Source organism: Heterocephalus glaber, unplaced genomic scaffold (assembly GCF_053883595.1).
Source record: "Heterocephalus glaber isolate CG9 unplaced genomic scaffold, H.glaber_assembly_v1.0 deba00001472, whole genome shotgun sequence".
In the NCBI taxonomy this organism is placed as follows: Eukaryota; Metazoa; Chordata; class Mammalia; order Rodentia; family Bathyergidae; genus Heterocephalus; species Heterocephalus glaber.
In genome coordinates this window covers 70,392,860-70,409,637 of record NW_028258315.1, presented here as the reverse complement: position 1 = coordinate 70,409,637, position 16,778 = coordinate 70,392,860, and the positions used below count along the sequence as shown (strand labels likewise).

Here is a 16,778-nt window from a genome sequence, read left to right as displayed (position 1 = left end):
TTGAACCCAGAGGTGCCTTACCACTGAACTACCCAGTCCTTTTTGAGACAAGTTCTCACCAAGTTGCCCAAGCTGGCCTAGGACTTACGACTCTCCTGTCTCAGCCTCCTGAGGAGCTGGGATTACCACCACACCTGGCTATAGCAATTCTCTGAACAAAGGGGCTGCTCAATTCTGGCTAGATGACATCCCCAGGACAGATCAATGTGTGTATCCATTGGTGTATATTCCCACAGTTGCTGTGTCTCTCTACAAGACAGCTAATGCACAGACCTGCCTGGGGGGCTCATTCAAGTCTGTGTTCCTAGAAAATGACACAAAATTTTGGAACCTAATTTTAAATTAACACTAAATTACAAAAGGACTCCTAAATGTGTCAACTACAGAGTTGCTATGTGAAAACATTTTACAATAATCAGGATTGTTGTCACTGCTTCTGACCTCCACAAGTGCAACTAAACATGGGAAAATGTTCATGGCTTGATATAAAGAAGGCTTGGAGAATATTAATTGAAAATTCAAGGCCCAGGGATTTAGCTCAGTGGCACTGTGCCTGCCTTGCAAGCGCAAGTTCCTGAGGTTCGATCCCCAGTACTGAAAAAAAAAAAAAAATTCAACAGCCCAATTAAAAAATTTGTAACAGCTATGAACAAGACATTAAAGCCAAAAGAAATACTATAGCTAACAAATATGTGAAAATATACTCAATTTTACCCATAATTATAAAAATAGAAATTAAAAGCAAGATACCACTGCTCATCTAAAAAAAAAAATATCAAATGCTTGATCGTCATTCTTCAATGTCAAAGGTACAGGACGACAGCAGTCCCCATACATTGTTCAAGGAGTATAAATTCAGCTTCATCTTAGAGGGCATTTTGGTAACAATTATTAACATTTTAAATTCTCACATTTGTTGCCTGAATTTCACTTGTATTGCATTACTAGGAAGTTTTTTTACATTAGGTTTGCACACGTGTACAAAAATATATGTAGAGCACAATGTGTAGTAGTGAAAAACTGAACATCTTAAATATTTCTCCTCGAGGCAGGTTAATTACAAGCTAAATAAAATATGATATATAACTCCATGAATTAGAAGACATTCATTGAACAGAATGGCTTTGAAGCTGCTCAAAAGAATGCAAATTATCTCTACATACTAACATAGAAAGATAGCTAAGAGACACTGTTAAATTAAAAAGCATAGAACATTACCTATAATGTGAGTCCACTGGAGTAAAAAGGCTTTTAAAATGATAAATGTATATGTATCGGTTGGGCAAATTCCGGGACAGACACACTGCAGCCCTTACTAAGGTGAACATCACAAAGTCTGCTAAAGTGAATTTTTATTTTTGACTTTGTACAAGCTCCACACTATTTTTTAAAAATATAATGTTGTTTTACAGCAATTTTTAAAACTCTTTCTCTGTCAAGCTGCAAAATGTTTGAACTGTCAAAGATGAGACATTCTGGTTTCACATCTGGCTTACTTCTGAGGCTCTCAGGGGCAGTGGGAAGAGGTGGGGTGACAAGCAGTGGTAGACTGGGAAAAACAAGTTTGAAAAGGTTTCACCATGTACAAAAAGCACAGCCAGTTATTTTTCTCCTAATAAAGAATCCAGCTGAGCCATGCTTTCCTCAAAGGGAGCAATTTAACAACTTGCTCAATTTCAGGCTAGAGGACGATCCTGGTTTCACTTCCACTGTCCACCCAATGCATCCTGTGACCCAGCCAACGCACCTGCTGTAGTGGCAGAATGCTGTCCCCAAGATGTCTAAGTCCTAATTCCCAGGGCCATGGATGTTGGGCCAGATGGCACCAGGGAATAATCAGCTGGCCTTGAATTAAGGAGACTGTTCTAGATGATCTAGGTAGGCTCAATGCAATCTTTAAGGGTGCTTAAAGGGAAAGAAGAAAGTGAAGAGAGAAGCCGGGGAGAAGGAAAGGACTATGAAAGCAGGATCAAAGAGATACAAGGCTCCTGGCTCTAAAGATAGAGGATGGGGCCCGAAACCAAGAAACCTGGGCACCCTCTAGAAGCTGCAAAAACCAAGCAAACAGATTCTCCCTTCAAACCTCCAGAAAGAACAGCACTGGCTCAGGCGTTCACTTATGGAACCCTACGATGACAGAGTTGTACTATTTTGTTACAGCAGCAACAGGAAACTAATACAACCTACTTCTTTATTTCTGCACACTCCAGACTTCTTCTGCTGTACAAACCTGTGAACTTCAACCTACCTACAAGTGCTTCCACCCTGGGCCTGCACTGTTAACTGGCCAAGTGATTTTAGACTTCCTCAGAGAAACCCAGGCAAGACAGCAGCATCAAAACTTCCTCGATGATTATTAAATTAGCTACATGTGGAGAAGCCATATTTGAAAAAAAATTATTAATGGAAGTCCTTTTCCTTTCTTTTTTTTTGCCTTTGATATTTGTTGGTTTGTTTATGCAGTGCATCAAACCCACAGCCTCGTGCACGGTAAGCAAGCATTCTATCACTGAGCTACACCTCCAGCCGAGAGGCCCTTTGTAAATCATGCCACACCATGCAAACAGCATGTGTCAATATTTACAACCAGAATACTCCTCTGGAAGACAAGTGAACCGCAGATAGTGTAGCAACAAATGCTCCGAAGGGTCCCCCAGACACTTCCTATCTACAAATGAGGGTAAGCAAGCTGGGCCAAAGAACAATTTTAATAAGGACAGACTTGCTGAGTTCCAGGCACTGAGCTGAACCCTGGAAATATATGTTCTCATAACTGTCACCACACTGCCATCAGGAAATTACTGCTATGACCACCGATAATATGCATGCTCTGGATCTCACAGGTAGTAATCATGAGAGCTTGGGTTCAAAGCACTGTCAGATTCCACAGCTGGGACTCCAAAAAGATATCGGACTAATCCCCACCCCCACCAAGCAACAGCTTCAAGTGACAAAACAGCAAAATGCTTAATAGAAGCGAGAGAATACTGGCTTCATTCCCACCATCCTAAAATCCAGTCACTTAATTACACTTAACGAAATACCTCTGGGACGTTGAAGAACTTTTAAACTCATCTTACATCCAAATAATCCCAAACAGGATCTTCCCTTCTTTTATTTTGTGGTTTATATCCTACCAATTGATTGCTTCTTTTAAAAAAAAACAAACCTGTGTCTTCCAAGAATATGAACAAAAGATTTTGCAATGTGGGGGCTTGGGCGAATAAACGCTTCTGCTAAGGCTTGCTCAGTTGCTGTTATGAACACCTATTCCTGCAGGACAGGAGGACTCACCAGGCAGGGGAATGTTTAAAATGGGCATGTAGGCCCCCATTATGGAGATTTCTATAAAAGATGCCATTTCAAATGAAGTTCATAGCACTAAAAATTTATTAAATGCAGGTAAACATAAAATAAACCATAAAAAAGTATATCCTTTCTTGTTTCTGTATCTTCTCTCAATGCAATACAGGGCAACGGTATTAATCTACTATGAGAAAAGTTCATGTGCCACAAAGGAGTAATTTTCTCCTTCAATTACATAACGTAGTTCTTCTAAGCCAGCACTATAAGCTAGCTCTACACTCTAGTATATAAACAATTGAAAAGATGTTTGGGATCCCAAACACATTTTCCAAAACAGAATGTCATTATAGGGATAGGTCCATTTCTGGAGTAACTCACAAGCTCTTCTAAACCCATAGAATGGGTTCAGTATTAGCCATGTGCTATAATAAAGTTGAGATCTGATCCTCCACTTGACACAGTGGTGCCTCTGTTCACAAACAATTCATTCCACAATTCTGGAAGAGAAGATGGCCACGTTCATGTGCATCATCTGATACAGAGTTCACAAACAAAAGTGTTCGTGACCCAAGGTACCACTGCACTTTTGTTTATGCAATGCTGGAGACTGAACCTAAGGCCTTCACACTGAGGCACATCCCCAGCTCCTCCCCACAGCCAACCTTTTTTTTAAATTTTGGAACAAGGTCCAAGACATTCAGGCTGGGCTCGAACTTGTGATTCTCCTGCCTCAGCCTCCCAGGGTGTTAGGATTACAGGCATGTGCTACCAGGTCCAGCTCATTTCTTAGTATTTTGAAAGGAAAACAATTCTGATGAGAGGATAAAGGAAAATATGATTGGAGATTTGGGGCAATTTGAGGAACACTTTCTTCTCCTTCACATGGCTATATTCTGCCAGTCTTTATGCATGTTAGTAATGAGGTCATTTATTAGGACTTTTGTAGCCAAGAAAGAGCAGCATGCATCATAGGACAGTGTGGCATATATGCTTAGCTCATAGGTGCATGTTACAAGGCAGAAGAAAGGGGCCAGAGCCCTGGGATGGGATGAGTGTGCACTGTCCTCAGCGGGAGGAAAAAGACGGTGACAGGGAAGACAGAGCACCACCACGTGTCACCTGACAGCACTCTCCTCACAGAGCCTGCCGACTTGGTCCTGGCTAAGCCAGCACCTGCAGGTCTCGGAGCCCTAGGGTCCTGGGGAGGTTGGGGATGGTATGGGTAGCCCAGCAGCTGCTGGCAGAGTGTGTTCGAGCATTAGAGAAGGGGCTGCCCAGGTGGGGTCTGAACACTGCCACCAGAGTTTACAGACTTCCACGGCTCACTGCTTTGCTCACACACATCCTCTGTTTCCTCCTCATTGCCCACACCACCATCACTACGCAAACACTACAAACGTACAACCAAGCCTCTGCAGTGCTACAAGTCTCAATTCAAACCGCTAAAGGGATACAAGAACTCATCAATTAACTGAGGCAAAGCCCAAAGCATACAAGAGAAATATTTTACACTCTTTTTCCATAATGTTCTTTCCCCAAGATCATAAATCTCTGATCGTTGACTCTTCATCTTTAGAAAATGAATGTCATTGGAGCCAGCATATAAATCACCTCGGGAATAGTTCTTCGTTGTGGGCAAATAAAAATGTAAGCCAGGCAGATCGTGCAAAGCTCATTTCTGCTGGTATTATTTCATAGGTCCCGGCAACCAAGGGGGAAGGAGGGGAGTTGTGAAATCTGGGGGCCTCATTTATACAGGGGAAAGTAACCAAAACAACAGAATACTAAAAACTTTTCTACCACGTCACTATAACCTCTTCAAAGTTCACCTTTCACTCAGATATGACGTTCCCCTTCAAGGCAATAGGAATGACGGAAAAGAAAGGAGAAAGGGGGAAGAGGGAGGGAAAATCCGTGAGACACTCAGGTGCTTTAATCCCTTCCCATTCACCAGGTTCAAAGTGCTTAATCCTTTGGGCACTGCTACAGAACAGGAGAGATTACAGTGAATGGTGCTGACTTTTTTAATAGGGTTCCAGTTCACAATTGGCAAATCCAAGGTGGCTATGCCTCCAAGGGTGTGATGTGTATTTATGTCACAATGCCACTCTGGCCTGGCAGAGGGGAGAGAAGAGAGCCCCCTGGTGAACGCTCCTGAGGCTGCTCCCAAACACTCAACCCAGTGTCAAACTCACCAAAGGCTCCAGAACATCCCACCAGCAAAGCCATGATTTGGGACTCTCCACTAAATTCTCCTTTCTCATAAAGGCAACACTTAGCCCAGAAGACAAAACTTTATCGCCACTGACAAAAAGGAAAAAAAGGGAAATGGAGACAGAGAGGAAGAGGACCTTGAGAAAGTAGCATAAACTGAAATTAATCCCCCAAAGCCACACAGGAAAATAGACCATCATGCCTTACAGGCAGAGAGCTCATGAAAGCTGCAGAAGCCACGTCCAAGAAGTTCTTTAAAAACACACACGGGGCTTAGGTTCGTGTGTAATTGTTGTTCAGTTGGTAAGGAGAAATAAAGAGCTGGGACTGTAGCTCAGTGGTAAGAAGCTCTGGGTTCCATTCACAGTACATTTGGGGGGGGGGCAGCAGGGAGACCGGAAAATGCTATTTTGCAAAACTAAAAGGAGCTCTTAGCCATGGAAGGCACAAGTACAGCTTCTTTGAATACCACGAAACACCTTCCCACTCCTTGGCACCTCACACATGGTCATCTTCACTGCTTGGAGGCCACAGGGAGACCCACAGCCACATCGGGCCGGCACCTACACAGCCGTGGCATCCCAATCTCGGAAACATCCCTCAGCCATTTCTCCTGCTTCCAATCTCAAGATGTAAATAATTTATGAAATAAGCACAGAAGAAACTGGGTTGTGAAAATATGCTAAACTAAAGAGGGCGCCAACAGCCAGCATGTACTAGGAGCTTAATTTATACTTCTTGAATGAATAAATGAGTAGATGGTCACTGCCTTATGATACTGGACCACAAACTAATGAATGAGCAGCGTGTTTTCAAGCAAAAGCAACAACCTGGATCCATCTGGTTTTTAATGAGTCCTGAGGGTCTGATAGCTAGAAGTATCTTCTATATTCACCTGAAGGACTACATTCCCTGGGAGGCCAGCCGCCAGAAGAGAAGAAGAAATCCTGATGATCAAGTCATTACCTATTCCTCCATGGGATGCCCTCATGGTTCTTCCGAAAGGTTATGAGTTCCACTCCTAACCAGCCCCATCTAGTACCTACTGAGTAAGTGGTCAAGACCAACAGCTAGAAATGGACCAACAAATAGGAGCATCTTCAGCCAGGAGAACTGCAGACCATTAATAAATCTTCTATCACAGCAGCCTATGTAAGCCACATGCCACCCAACATATTAGAGTTCCTCCTATTGGGGTTTATGGACCCTCTAGGTGCACATAATAAAGATGAGAAGAGCAGAACATGCCCTGTAATAAAAAACACTACCAACGGGCCTTATCACTTCCGTTTGTTCCTTCAAATATTTGTGGAGTATCTACTACATGCATAGTACTTTCCTATTCTATAGTCTCTACAAAGCAATAAGACACTGCACCTGCCCTCAAAGAATTTGATGTATAAATGAAATGGGGACCTGAAGGCAAGCACTCCATAAGAACAATCTGCTCAGGATAGACTTGGAAATCCATAAGGTAACAGGATCTATTTCCACTTACAGGCCATGTCCCTCTTCTTCACTGCTAACAGAAACTCAATTCTGGGCTCTCTGTGAGCTGAGCGACCTTTGGTCTCAGGCAAGGCACACTTCTTCACAGGAAGGGAGGAACACTCACGAAAATCCAGTTACCCACTATCAGTTACAGGCCTTGAGGAGGTGTGAGAGCCAGGCCAGTTCTGACTGTGATGTAATAGGGGAAGTGTGCCAGAGGTCTTCCTTCCCTAATAAAGAGTCTTAAGACTAGACCCCATGTCTCCCTTCTAAAGAATGTGATGTGGCGAGGCAATGCTTGGAATGATAGCCATGAACCTGCAACCACGAAGTGACAACCACAAGAATAAAAAGCCAACAGCAGGGATAAAGGAAGAGCTCTGTATCTTCAAGGCAAACGTGATTTGCTGCACCAAACCCAGGACCACCAACTGCTAGAATTGGTGCGTGAGAAATTTAAATGTATTATTTCTTGAGTACTAATTGTTAGATTTTCTGTTACTTGCAGCTGAAAGAATCTCACCCAACAGAGAATGGTTTGGTATAAAGGAAAAAGCATCATCATAAAAAGAAAGCAGTCCAGGTATCAATTTTATTTCTACCGCTGACCAGTCATGTGATGCGCGGCTAATCAGTCAGCCACTCCAATTTGGGGAATGGCCATTTGACCCCTAAAGACTATCCTAAGATTAAGTGATTCAAAGGCTGGGGGTGTAGCTCACAAGCACAACGTGAGCATGGTCTGCATAAGGCCCTGGGTTCAATCCCCAGCATCACAAAAAACAAAAGAACAAACCAAAAAGGGTCATTACTCAAAGATAAAAAAGTTTGTTCTACAGAATCCAGGGAGGAGAAACAAACAAGCTATTGTGTTGATGGGAGGAGAACTGAGTGGGTGAGGATAATCCAATCACACACAAATTTACTTGTAACAAATCTTAAATGTAATCAACATTTCCTATATAGCAATTCCATTTGGAATTAAATTCCCTGAGTTCATCCTAGAATTCAATAAAGTGATTTTCAATCATTATAAATCAGCGATAATTGCCTCCCTCCTTAGTCAAACTGTTGACAACCAATAAAGATGCTTCAAGTATTTTGAACACAAATTGAAAGTTTACATTAAAAGAATTATATAAAGAATGAAGACAATATACACCTTGCTTATCTTCAAAATGCTATCACCATCCGACACCTGATACTGCCTCAATCAACATCTACCTATACATTGATGTGTGGGAAATGAAGAATAAAGAGATAAGAATGGTTGAGGGGATTGTTCTGGTCAGGCTTCTAGCGGAATGTCAAGAGAATTTCAAATTGACAGCTCTAAGATGTTAAATGATTCCAAAGTCCAGAAGTAAAATGACCATTCAACCAAGTGCATGAAAATTCTTCTTGGAGAACTTAGTCTCATTGTTTTATCCTCAAAAACAATTTTCCTCTTTTGGAGAAGGGGGAAATATAACTTGCTTATTTGACAATTCAATTGTGCATTTTTCTAACCAAAGTCCAAGTGGCTAACTTATATGCTGATCTAGTACTCTGTATACGTGGACATTACACTAAGTCCCCAACTTACAAACAAGTTCCCTTGTGGGAGAATGTTACTTGTAAGTCAGATTCATTCATAAGTCCGACAAAGAGTCTTAGGTAAAAAATGCACCTTGCTCACCCCTTTTTCTTCAAGTCCTCAAACAGGCGTTTAGCTTTTTCTTGAATAAGCATTAAACTGAGTGGGACTCGACACTGATGCTGATATCCTGCATCCACATGCTGAGAAGTTTCTCCATCTCTATCACTGTTCCACGCTCTTGGATATTATTGTTGACTTCATTTGGCACAGCAGCCTTCACACATCCCATGATCTTGTCCTTATTCTTTAGAATTGTGCCAGTGGCTGAATGACTCATGTAATAAGAATGAGTGACATCTACCATCTTTCCACCTTGGTCCAATCTCTATTTTTACTTACTTTGCATGGTTGCTGCTTTGTGCTTGCTAGCAGGCCCCCTTCCATCACCATTGCTTTTCCTCTTGCTTCTGGACATCCTGGGCTCTGACTGAGCACTGTACAACTGTACACTACCTCACTGTACAGTAAGCACACAGCAGCACAACTGTGACAATGTCCGGCAGACATGTGAGCTGTTTTGGCGACTGAGTTGTGGAAGTTCAGAACTCAAATGTTGGTAAGTTGGGGACTTACACTATGAGAAGTCTTTCTAACCCTGCTGGATCTGGGAGTGCTGTCTCCATAGCATTGCAGCCCTGCAACCTAGTTGGTTAACCAGGCAAAGCTGCTAACTGGGACACTCACCACAGAGCTTAATCAGAGTCAACAGTGTGCTCTTGACAATGGGCTTAAAAATCCTCTAAGGGTCTCCCATGGAGGGACTAATAATACTGATTCTCCTGAGGCCTGGGGAGGATGTCTGGGAGCCTAAATTTTCTCAAATAACACAACTGCTGCTCTTTGTCCAACTTATCCATGGAGGATAAAGTTTTAAAGTTTACCATATATTTTTCCACTTACTGAATGGAAAAACTGATCCAATGGCAATTCCCCCAACTCAAAAAGAATGAGCTGGTGTGACTCAGGTGACACCTAAGGGAAGTCAAATGCATGATGCTACATACTGCATGATTCTATTTCAGGGACATTCTGGAAAAGGCAGAGCTACAGAGAAAGAAAGTGACCAGTGGTTGCCAAGGACAGGGGGCTGAGGGGTGGGAAGAGCTGACTATAAAGGGACAAAAGGGAATTAGGAGTGACAGAACTATTTGATCTGTTATAACTGACAAAAGTGAATTTAAAAGGCCGAACTACATTGTTTATGAATTATGCTTTAATAAACATGATTTCAGGACTGGGGATTTAGCTCAGTGGCACTGCGCCTGCCTCGCAAGTGCAAGGTCCTGAGTTCAATCCCAGGTACCAAAAACCAAAGCAAAAAAAAAAAAAAAGACTTCTAAAACAAATTGTAAGATTTTTGTTCCTCAACTACATCCCCAGGAAGGTGAGTATGTGTGATCACAGGTGAGAAGCTACCCAGGATGGTCTCTACTTCACACTGTGCTCTCTCATGCCAACAGCCCAGCCAGAAACAGAAACTACTCCAGGGATTTCAGTCAGAAAGGAACTTGATGGAGGAATCCAGGCTTTACAGAAATCACTGAAAGGGCTAGAGAAGTCAGGGGAGCTTTAGGCTATTAAATCTGAGGACAAACCACGGTACATAGCTGTGAACCAAACCTCAGGAGGCCACCTTCACATGCCTAGGCAGATGGGACTAAGGCCACAGAACGAGGGAGGCCACCACCACTGCCGCTGAATGCTAGGGCCTCCCTGACCTTGCCTGTCAGGGGCACCGGTAGGAACTTGGTCTTCTAAACCACACACACACTCACTGTTATGCAGTTGGGAATCCAGCTGTGAGAAAGTCGGGGACATGGAGACGTTGGGTTCCAATCTTTCCAATTAAGAGGGTGGAATTGGGCTAGGGGTGCACACTCAGTGGCCCAGCTTGTGCTTAGCATGGCCAGGTACTGGGTTCAGTCCCCAGGACCAAAGTAGGGAGGCCCAGAAAGCGGAAAGAAGGTACAGAGAGCCAGTCCATAGTATGGACCCCAATCACTCTCCTTGTCCTAAAACAAGGTGTTATTCAATAAAGAAACCACAACAAAATCCTTTTTCTATCTAAACTTAAATTTCACATGCTGTTATAGAGATGAAAAATTGTTCTACTAATGGATGAAACCAAGACCCTAACTCATTTCAGTATGGAAGAGTATTTCATTTTCACATTTAGTTCTAGCCCCAGGAGAATAAAAAGTTAAAATCACTGCATTTGATAACAGCAACCACAGTTCCCTTATAACACTATTCTTGGTGTTCTTGTTCTGCTGGGAATTAAACGACCTAAGCTTGAAAAGAAAATTTGTTCCCCACATGTAGGTTATCCCAAACCAAGAGCGGGGAGGAACATTTTGAATCCCAATCATCATTCCCAAGGACCTAAAACATGATGGAACAACAAACTAGGAGAAAATAGTTTATTTAGCTAATGTACCACAATAACTATAATTCTTAAAATTAGTTCCCCAATAACTGCTCACATAACTATATTCTGTATATCAAGAGGATTAAGGCACCCTCTCCTACGGAATTTTCAGCCTGTAAGAATTTCACTTAGTTCCTTCTGGAGTTATTTCTCCATATTGTACAGAAGGGAGGCAATGGAAACATTTTCCTTTTTCTGACAGTAAAACTACTGGGTGGATTTTGCTAGTTTCTTCAATTATTAAGACAATTAAAAAAAAAAAGGTGGCAAAGTACAATGGGCTAAAAAGAAAAACAGTGTCCAAGCAACACTAGCTGTTTGGGTTTTGAGAATCATATACTAGCACTGTCACTGAAACAATGACAGTCTTTGGCAAAATACTAATTCTCCCTGTTCAGAAAACCATCAAAACACCCTCCCACCTCATAAGTCTCTCACTGCTAGAAGGAATCACTGAACAATACTTTATATCACTGAGCAATACTTTATATTGCTCTGACAGAATGAATAATGATAAAAATGACAACCAGAAGTTAATAACGGTTCCAACTTAATGGCAAAAGCTCTTCTCCTTGAAGATATCTTTAAAAAGTTGAACTTAGGAGCTACTTATTTCTTATAGACAATTACATGCTACCTTTTACCAATGCTACTGACTGGTGGGGCGAGTGAGTGACAACTGTATTACAAACAACAGACCCAGTCTCTCCAGCTTCAGCTGTCAGAGGAAGCACCTATTTGAGAAAAGCAGCAGAAATAGTAAGAAGGATTAAGAGTAAGGAACATCACCAGCCCCCATGAGTAGGTTTATTAGGTTATGGCCCCTGTTAAGTTTAGCCAAAGGCGGCTGCAAGGAATGAGGATCTAAACCAAGATTACTAAAGATCTAATAACTCACTTCTCTACTCTTCATTTCCCTGTAGAGCAAGCCTTTGAACACACTCACTGTGGTAAGACACCCCTAATCACACCCAGGTTGCTTGTAGAGAGAATAAAAGACATTGTACAGTATTTCTTTCAATCCTTTAACAGCCAGGCACCCCATCCTCAAAACCCAACCCACTCAGTTCCCTCGAAAGGAGACAGCAGGGCTCCTACCATGGACACAGTTGGCAACTTACCTGCAATTCACTTACACAGCAGCTCCGTGGTTACAGGCCAAATGCCTTTCAAAATTTTACATCCCCTATTCACTTCACTCCGTGCTAAGGCCTCTTAAAGAAGCTAATGAAATACTTGTAGGCAGACTGATAGCTTCTTTGTAAGAACTGTGCTACTAAGTCACTGTTAGAGAATATAATCATAGGAAGCTTGGAGAAAAATTTCAATCGATAACTATGACTACCTGATGGAAGAAGCAGCCTTAGGGCTTTCAACCTTACAAAACAGCTATTGTAATGGTCCACAATTTTCAGACAAAAATGATTTCAACTGAAATTAAGAATAACTTAGAACAGATGGTTCAAGTTGGTCTTGGCCTGGTTCAAGAGACCATCTCAAGAGGACATGAACATCAAAGGAAAGAGAAATACAAAAATTCACTCCTGACACAAAGTAAAATTGACAAAAGGAATCCCTGCATTTGGTGCCCTTCCAACTGCCACTTAAGAGGCAGAGCTAGGAGAGCAGAGCTGTGGCAGCAGATGGCAGAGTCCATGGGGGCTGCAGGGACCTAGCTAGTGGTCAAGAACCGCAGGGGCCGCTCCTCTGAGACAAGGCAGGACAACTACCCTCAGCAGCCTGAGCTGGGCTACAGTACAATTCCTACACAGAGAGTCTTGGCCACCACCCCACAGACTCTGGCTGATTCAATAGCATGCAGGAATCGAGCATGTGAGGCAGGAGCTTTTATTAGCACAAACCACACGAAGAAGCCATTATTCAGAGGAGCGACATAATATATTGTAACTGCTCCCATCATGTCAATAGGCATCATTTTAATGGGTCTGTTAGAATTTCTCCCATTTGAAGTTAAAATGCCTCCCATTTCAATGAAATTAGGAGATTCCTCATTTGGAAGAATGCAATTTACCCACGGCAGCTGCCAGACATAAGGAATAAGAAGTGCCAGGCAAGCATGGAGCCAATTTGGTCTCTCCAGGCAATTCTTCCATTTGATTATTTGTCTCCTCTTAAAACAAAGAGATGAGCAAGTTACAAATATAATTACTATATTTCTGAACAAGCAATAACACAAGCCATGAATGCACTAAGAGAGGACGGCTAGCTTACCTCTGGCTCCGGCTGTAAGGTTTGTTCATCCTCAGTGGAATTTGGTAAAATTGCCCAGGTTATGTTGGCACTGGCTGATGGTAAAGAGCCAAGTGTCCCATTTTTCAGCTGCTCTGTGGAATGTGACTTGGACCCATGCCATCCCAGGATGTTTTCTGAAATAAAGACCTAGAATGATGCCAAGTATTTTCCAAATTAAACATTCATAGCTCATGAAATATTTGCACCTCACTGTAGGAGGAGACTTACTTCACATGGGTCGAGTGTAATACGTGGTGGGGTTTGTTTTAAAGGATGTACTAAGTGTAGCTTCTGATCATACATTAATGAGCTTGTGTAATATCAGGATCAGAATCATCACAGATTCCTTCTATCCTCCGCCCTGGACAGAAACAATTTCCAACAATACCAATGTCAGATAAGGGTGTTTTTCTTCTTTAGCCTTTCAAATATATTTTCAAATATTCATTATAAAAACCAAAAGTTAGGTTTTATCAAAACTAGGCTGCCCAAAATATGGTATAAATGGCAACTTCCATGATAATCTTGGCTCAGAAGAGATGCCTACAGTGTGGTCACACAACCATGCCCCTGCTGTCGGATATGGCCAGGTACGTGTGACAGACATCAGGAAGCCCCACACTTAGGGCCAACACATTCATTTATTATAGCAAGAAATGCTTTAATAAACACCAATCTGGTAAACCAAAAGTATTTTCAGGCCCTTGGGGAGGGAGACTTTTTCTTTTAATACTATATGTTAAGAGTCATATTTTATTATGGCTTATCTTTTTATGCTTACTAATGAGGGCAGAAGTGGCCAGAGGAGAATTTCTTTACCCTACGACAATTCTACCATGAGAAATTCTGCCGATTTCCACTCTGGAGATTCTATTCCCATTGAGGAGAAAGAATAAATGACGGAGAAAAGATAGGCTGAAGTAGAAACTCACTTTGTGGCTGAGAACTCAACCTTTCAGGGTCTCAGGTGTTTCATCCCTAAAGTAATCCATCAAGCATCTCACTGGAGTTACCAAAAAAAAAAATCTACAAGTATCCCAAACTTTGAAGACCCCAAGGGAATCTGGTTGACCAGAGCAAAATGACAGGGGCAGAGGAAGGGGCTGTACGTGTGCGTGCGTGTGCATGTGTAGTTTCTGTGTGTAGTGCTATCCAACTCAAGTACATTTTTATGCAAAAATATTTTTTTACGCCAAAAGTTAGATCACATAACTCTGCTGCTGAAGCCTGAAGAAGCTTCTCATTGCAACTGAAATAAAATCTAAACTGCCTGATTTTCTCTACAGCCTGCCAGCCTCGGTTGATTCTCTCCCGCTGTGCTCATCGGGCTCGAGAAATGCTGGTATTTTTTTTTTCCACTCCTCAAATGAGCCAAGTTCATTACTGACTTAGAGCCTCTGTGCCTGTGTTCTCTCTGCTCTGAGTTCTGGCCCTCTGGCCCTCTGATGGGGGAAGAGGACTCCTGAGGAAATCCAAGGGTCAGCTCCGCATCACCTGCTCACAGGTCTTCTGGCACCTTCTCAACCCACACAGCACCCACAGCCCTCTGTCATGGCACTGCTTCCTGTCTTCAGAGGACTCAGCACAGTCTGCACTTGGCCAGCTCACTCCTTTACTTCTTGGTGGGTTTTCCCTCCTCCCTGGACTGCCAGCTCCCAAGGGCAGGAACAAGAGTACCCTTGGCTCAGGATGGAGTGCCCAGAACCTAGAACATGATCTGGCAGAGTGTGTGCTTACCACATACGTATGAGATAGCAAATTTCACCAAGAGTGAGTTTCCAGACTCATTTTTTAAAATGGTAAAAAGGCAGGAAGGAGAATGGTGGCGACCAGGGGCTGAGGAGTAGATGGGGGTGCAGGGGTGGGGGGGCTGTTGTTTAATGAGTATATAGCCTCAGTTTTTTGTTTTTGTTTTTGGATTTTTTTGAGGCAGGATCTCACTATGTATTTGAGGCTGGCCTTCAACTCACTATGTATCCCAGGCTGGCCTCAAACTCGCAGCGATCCTTCTGCCTCAGTGTCCTGAATGCTGGGACTCAGGTGTGCGCCACCACACCCAGCTTAGAGCCTCAATTGTGTAAGACGAGTGTTGGAGATTAATCACACAACAATGTGAATGTATCAACAATATAGATATGTACAGAGAAAAAAATGGTAAACTAGGCATAGTAGCCTGTAATCCCAGCTACTCAGGAGCCCAAGGGAAAAGAATAACTACTTTAAGTCTGGCCTGGGTAACTTAGAAAAACCTTGTTTTAAAAAAGAAAAAGTAGGCATAGGGAGCAGGAGATCTGGGGATGTTCATTGGTAAAGTGCTTCCTACCATGCACAAGGCCCTAGAGGTTCAATCCCCAGCACTAAATTGAAAAAATTAATTAAGGCAGCAAATTTTACATTATGTATATTTTTCTAAGTGAAAAAACATCCATATAATAGCCCCTGGTATCATTTTTAAAAAAGATTTTTTTAAAAAGGAAGGGAGAGAGCAAGAACTAAAAGGTCAAAAACCAAGACCCACAAGAGCTTGACAGGAGTCTTCACAAATAGTAAAGCAAATGGAACTGGACTTACAAAAACATGTTCAGATTTGGAACTCCAGGAGGGAGAGATGGATACTTCTTACCTATCCTGTCAACTGACTCTTGCCTCAGAGACCTGGATTCAAACCTTAAATATTAGACAACTGTCCCATAAATAGGCACACTGTTTTAAATTTTTTACTTTATTACACAAGTAGTAAATATCTTTTTGACAGAAAATCTTAAGTACTACAGGAAAAAATAAGATCTGCTTGTCTAGGTGATCAGGACTACATTTCCTCACCCCAAAGCTGTCCCTTCCTCTTCCCATAACCATCATCCAGAGAAGGCAACCAAGGATACAATGGCAGTGGTGCACTGCATGCTGGGTCAAAGACTAGGACTGGATGAATAAAGGTACCATGTGTGTACTCCATGGATTCAGAGTATCTAAGAACCAGTGAGTGAGGACAAGAGAGATGCCTGTCTCACAATAGTCTAGTTCCAGTAAAAATGTTCATGGGTTTAGGAGTCTGGATAGACTGATATTGTTTGTGGATGAAGAAAAATTCTAACCTAGAGTGAATGAAAAGGACTATACAGAGCCCGGGGAAAGATACTCTTAGGAAAGAATGCATCTCTGAAACTTTCAAAGTAAAGTAACAGAGAAAACACCAGGGAAGGTATATCCTCGGCACAAGGCACACAGTAAAGTGAAACAAAAACAAAGTCAGAAGAAGAAAACAGAAAAAGGGAAATGAATACATTAATGAATTATTAGGAGGAAATGAAATCAGCATTTGTACAAAATAAAAGATCGAAAATAAGAAATAAGGATAGAACTTTTGCAAAGGAGAAGTGGACCAAGAGAAGGAGAGGAGGGAAGGGGAAGGGGATGAAAAAAGAATTAAGATGGGTTCTGTACATG

The 16,778-nt window shown here is 42.2% G+C and overlaps 1 protein-coding gene across 8 annotated transcripts in view; it reads right to left on the bottom strand.

Annotated features, from left to right (window-relative positions):
- The window catches only part of Osbpl10 (oxysterol binding protein like 10), a 293,822-nt gene that overhangs the window by 47,900 nt on the left and 229,144 nt on the right, over positions 1–16,778 (bottom strand). For all 8 annotated transcript variants that reach the window (XM_087182162.1, XM_004857821.4, XM_087182164.1 and 5 more), the window contains one exon: positions 13,311–13,465. In XM_087182162.1, the coding sequence (XP_087038288.1) occupies positions 13,311–13,465 (155 nt within the window). The remainder of the gene's footprint in view (positions 1–13,310; positions 13,466–16,778) is intronic.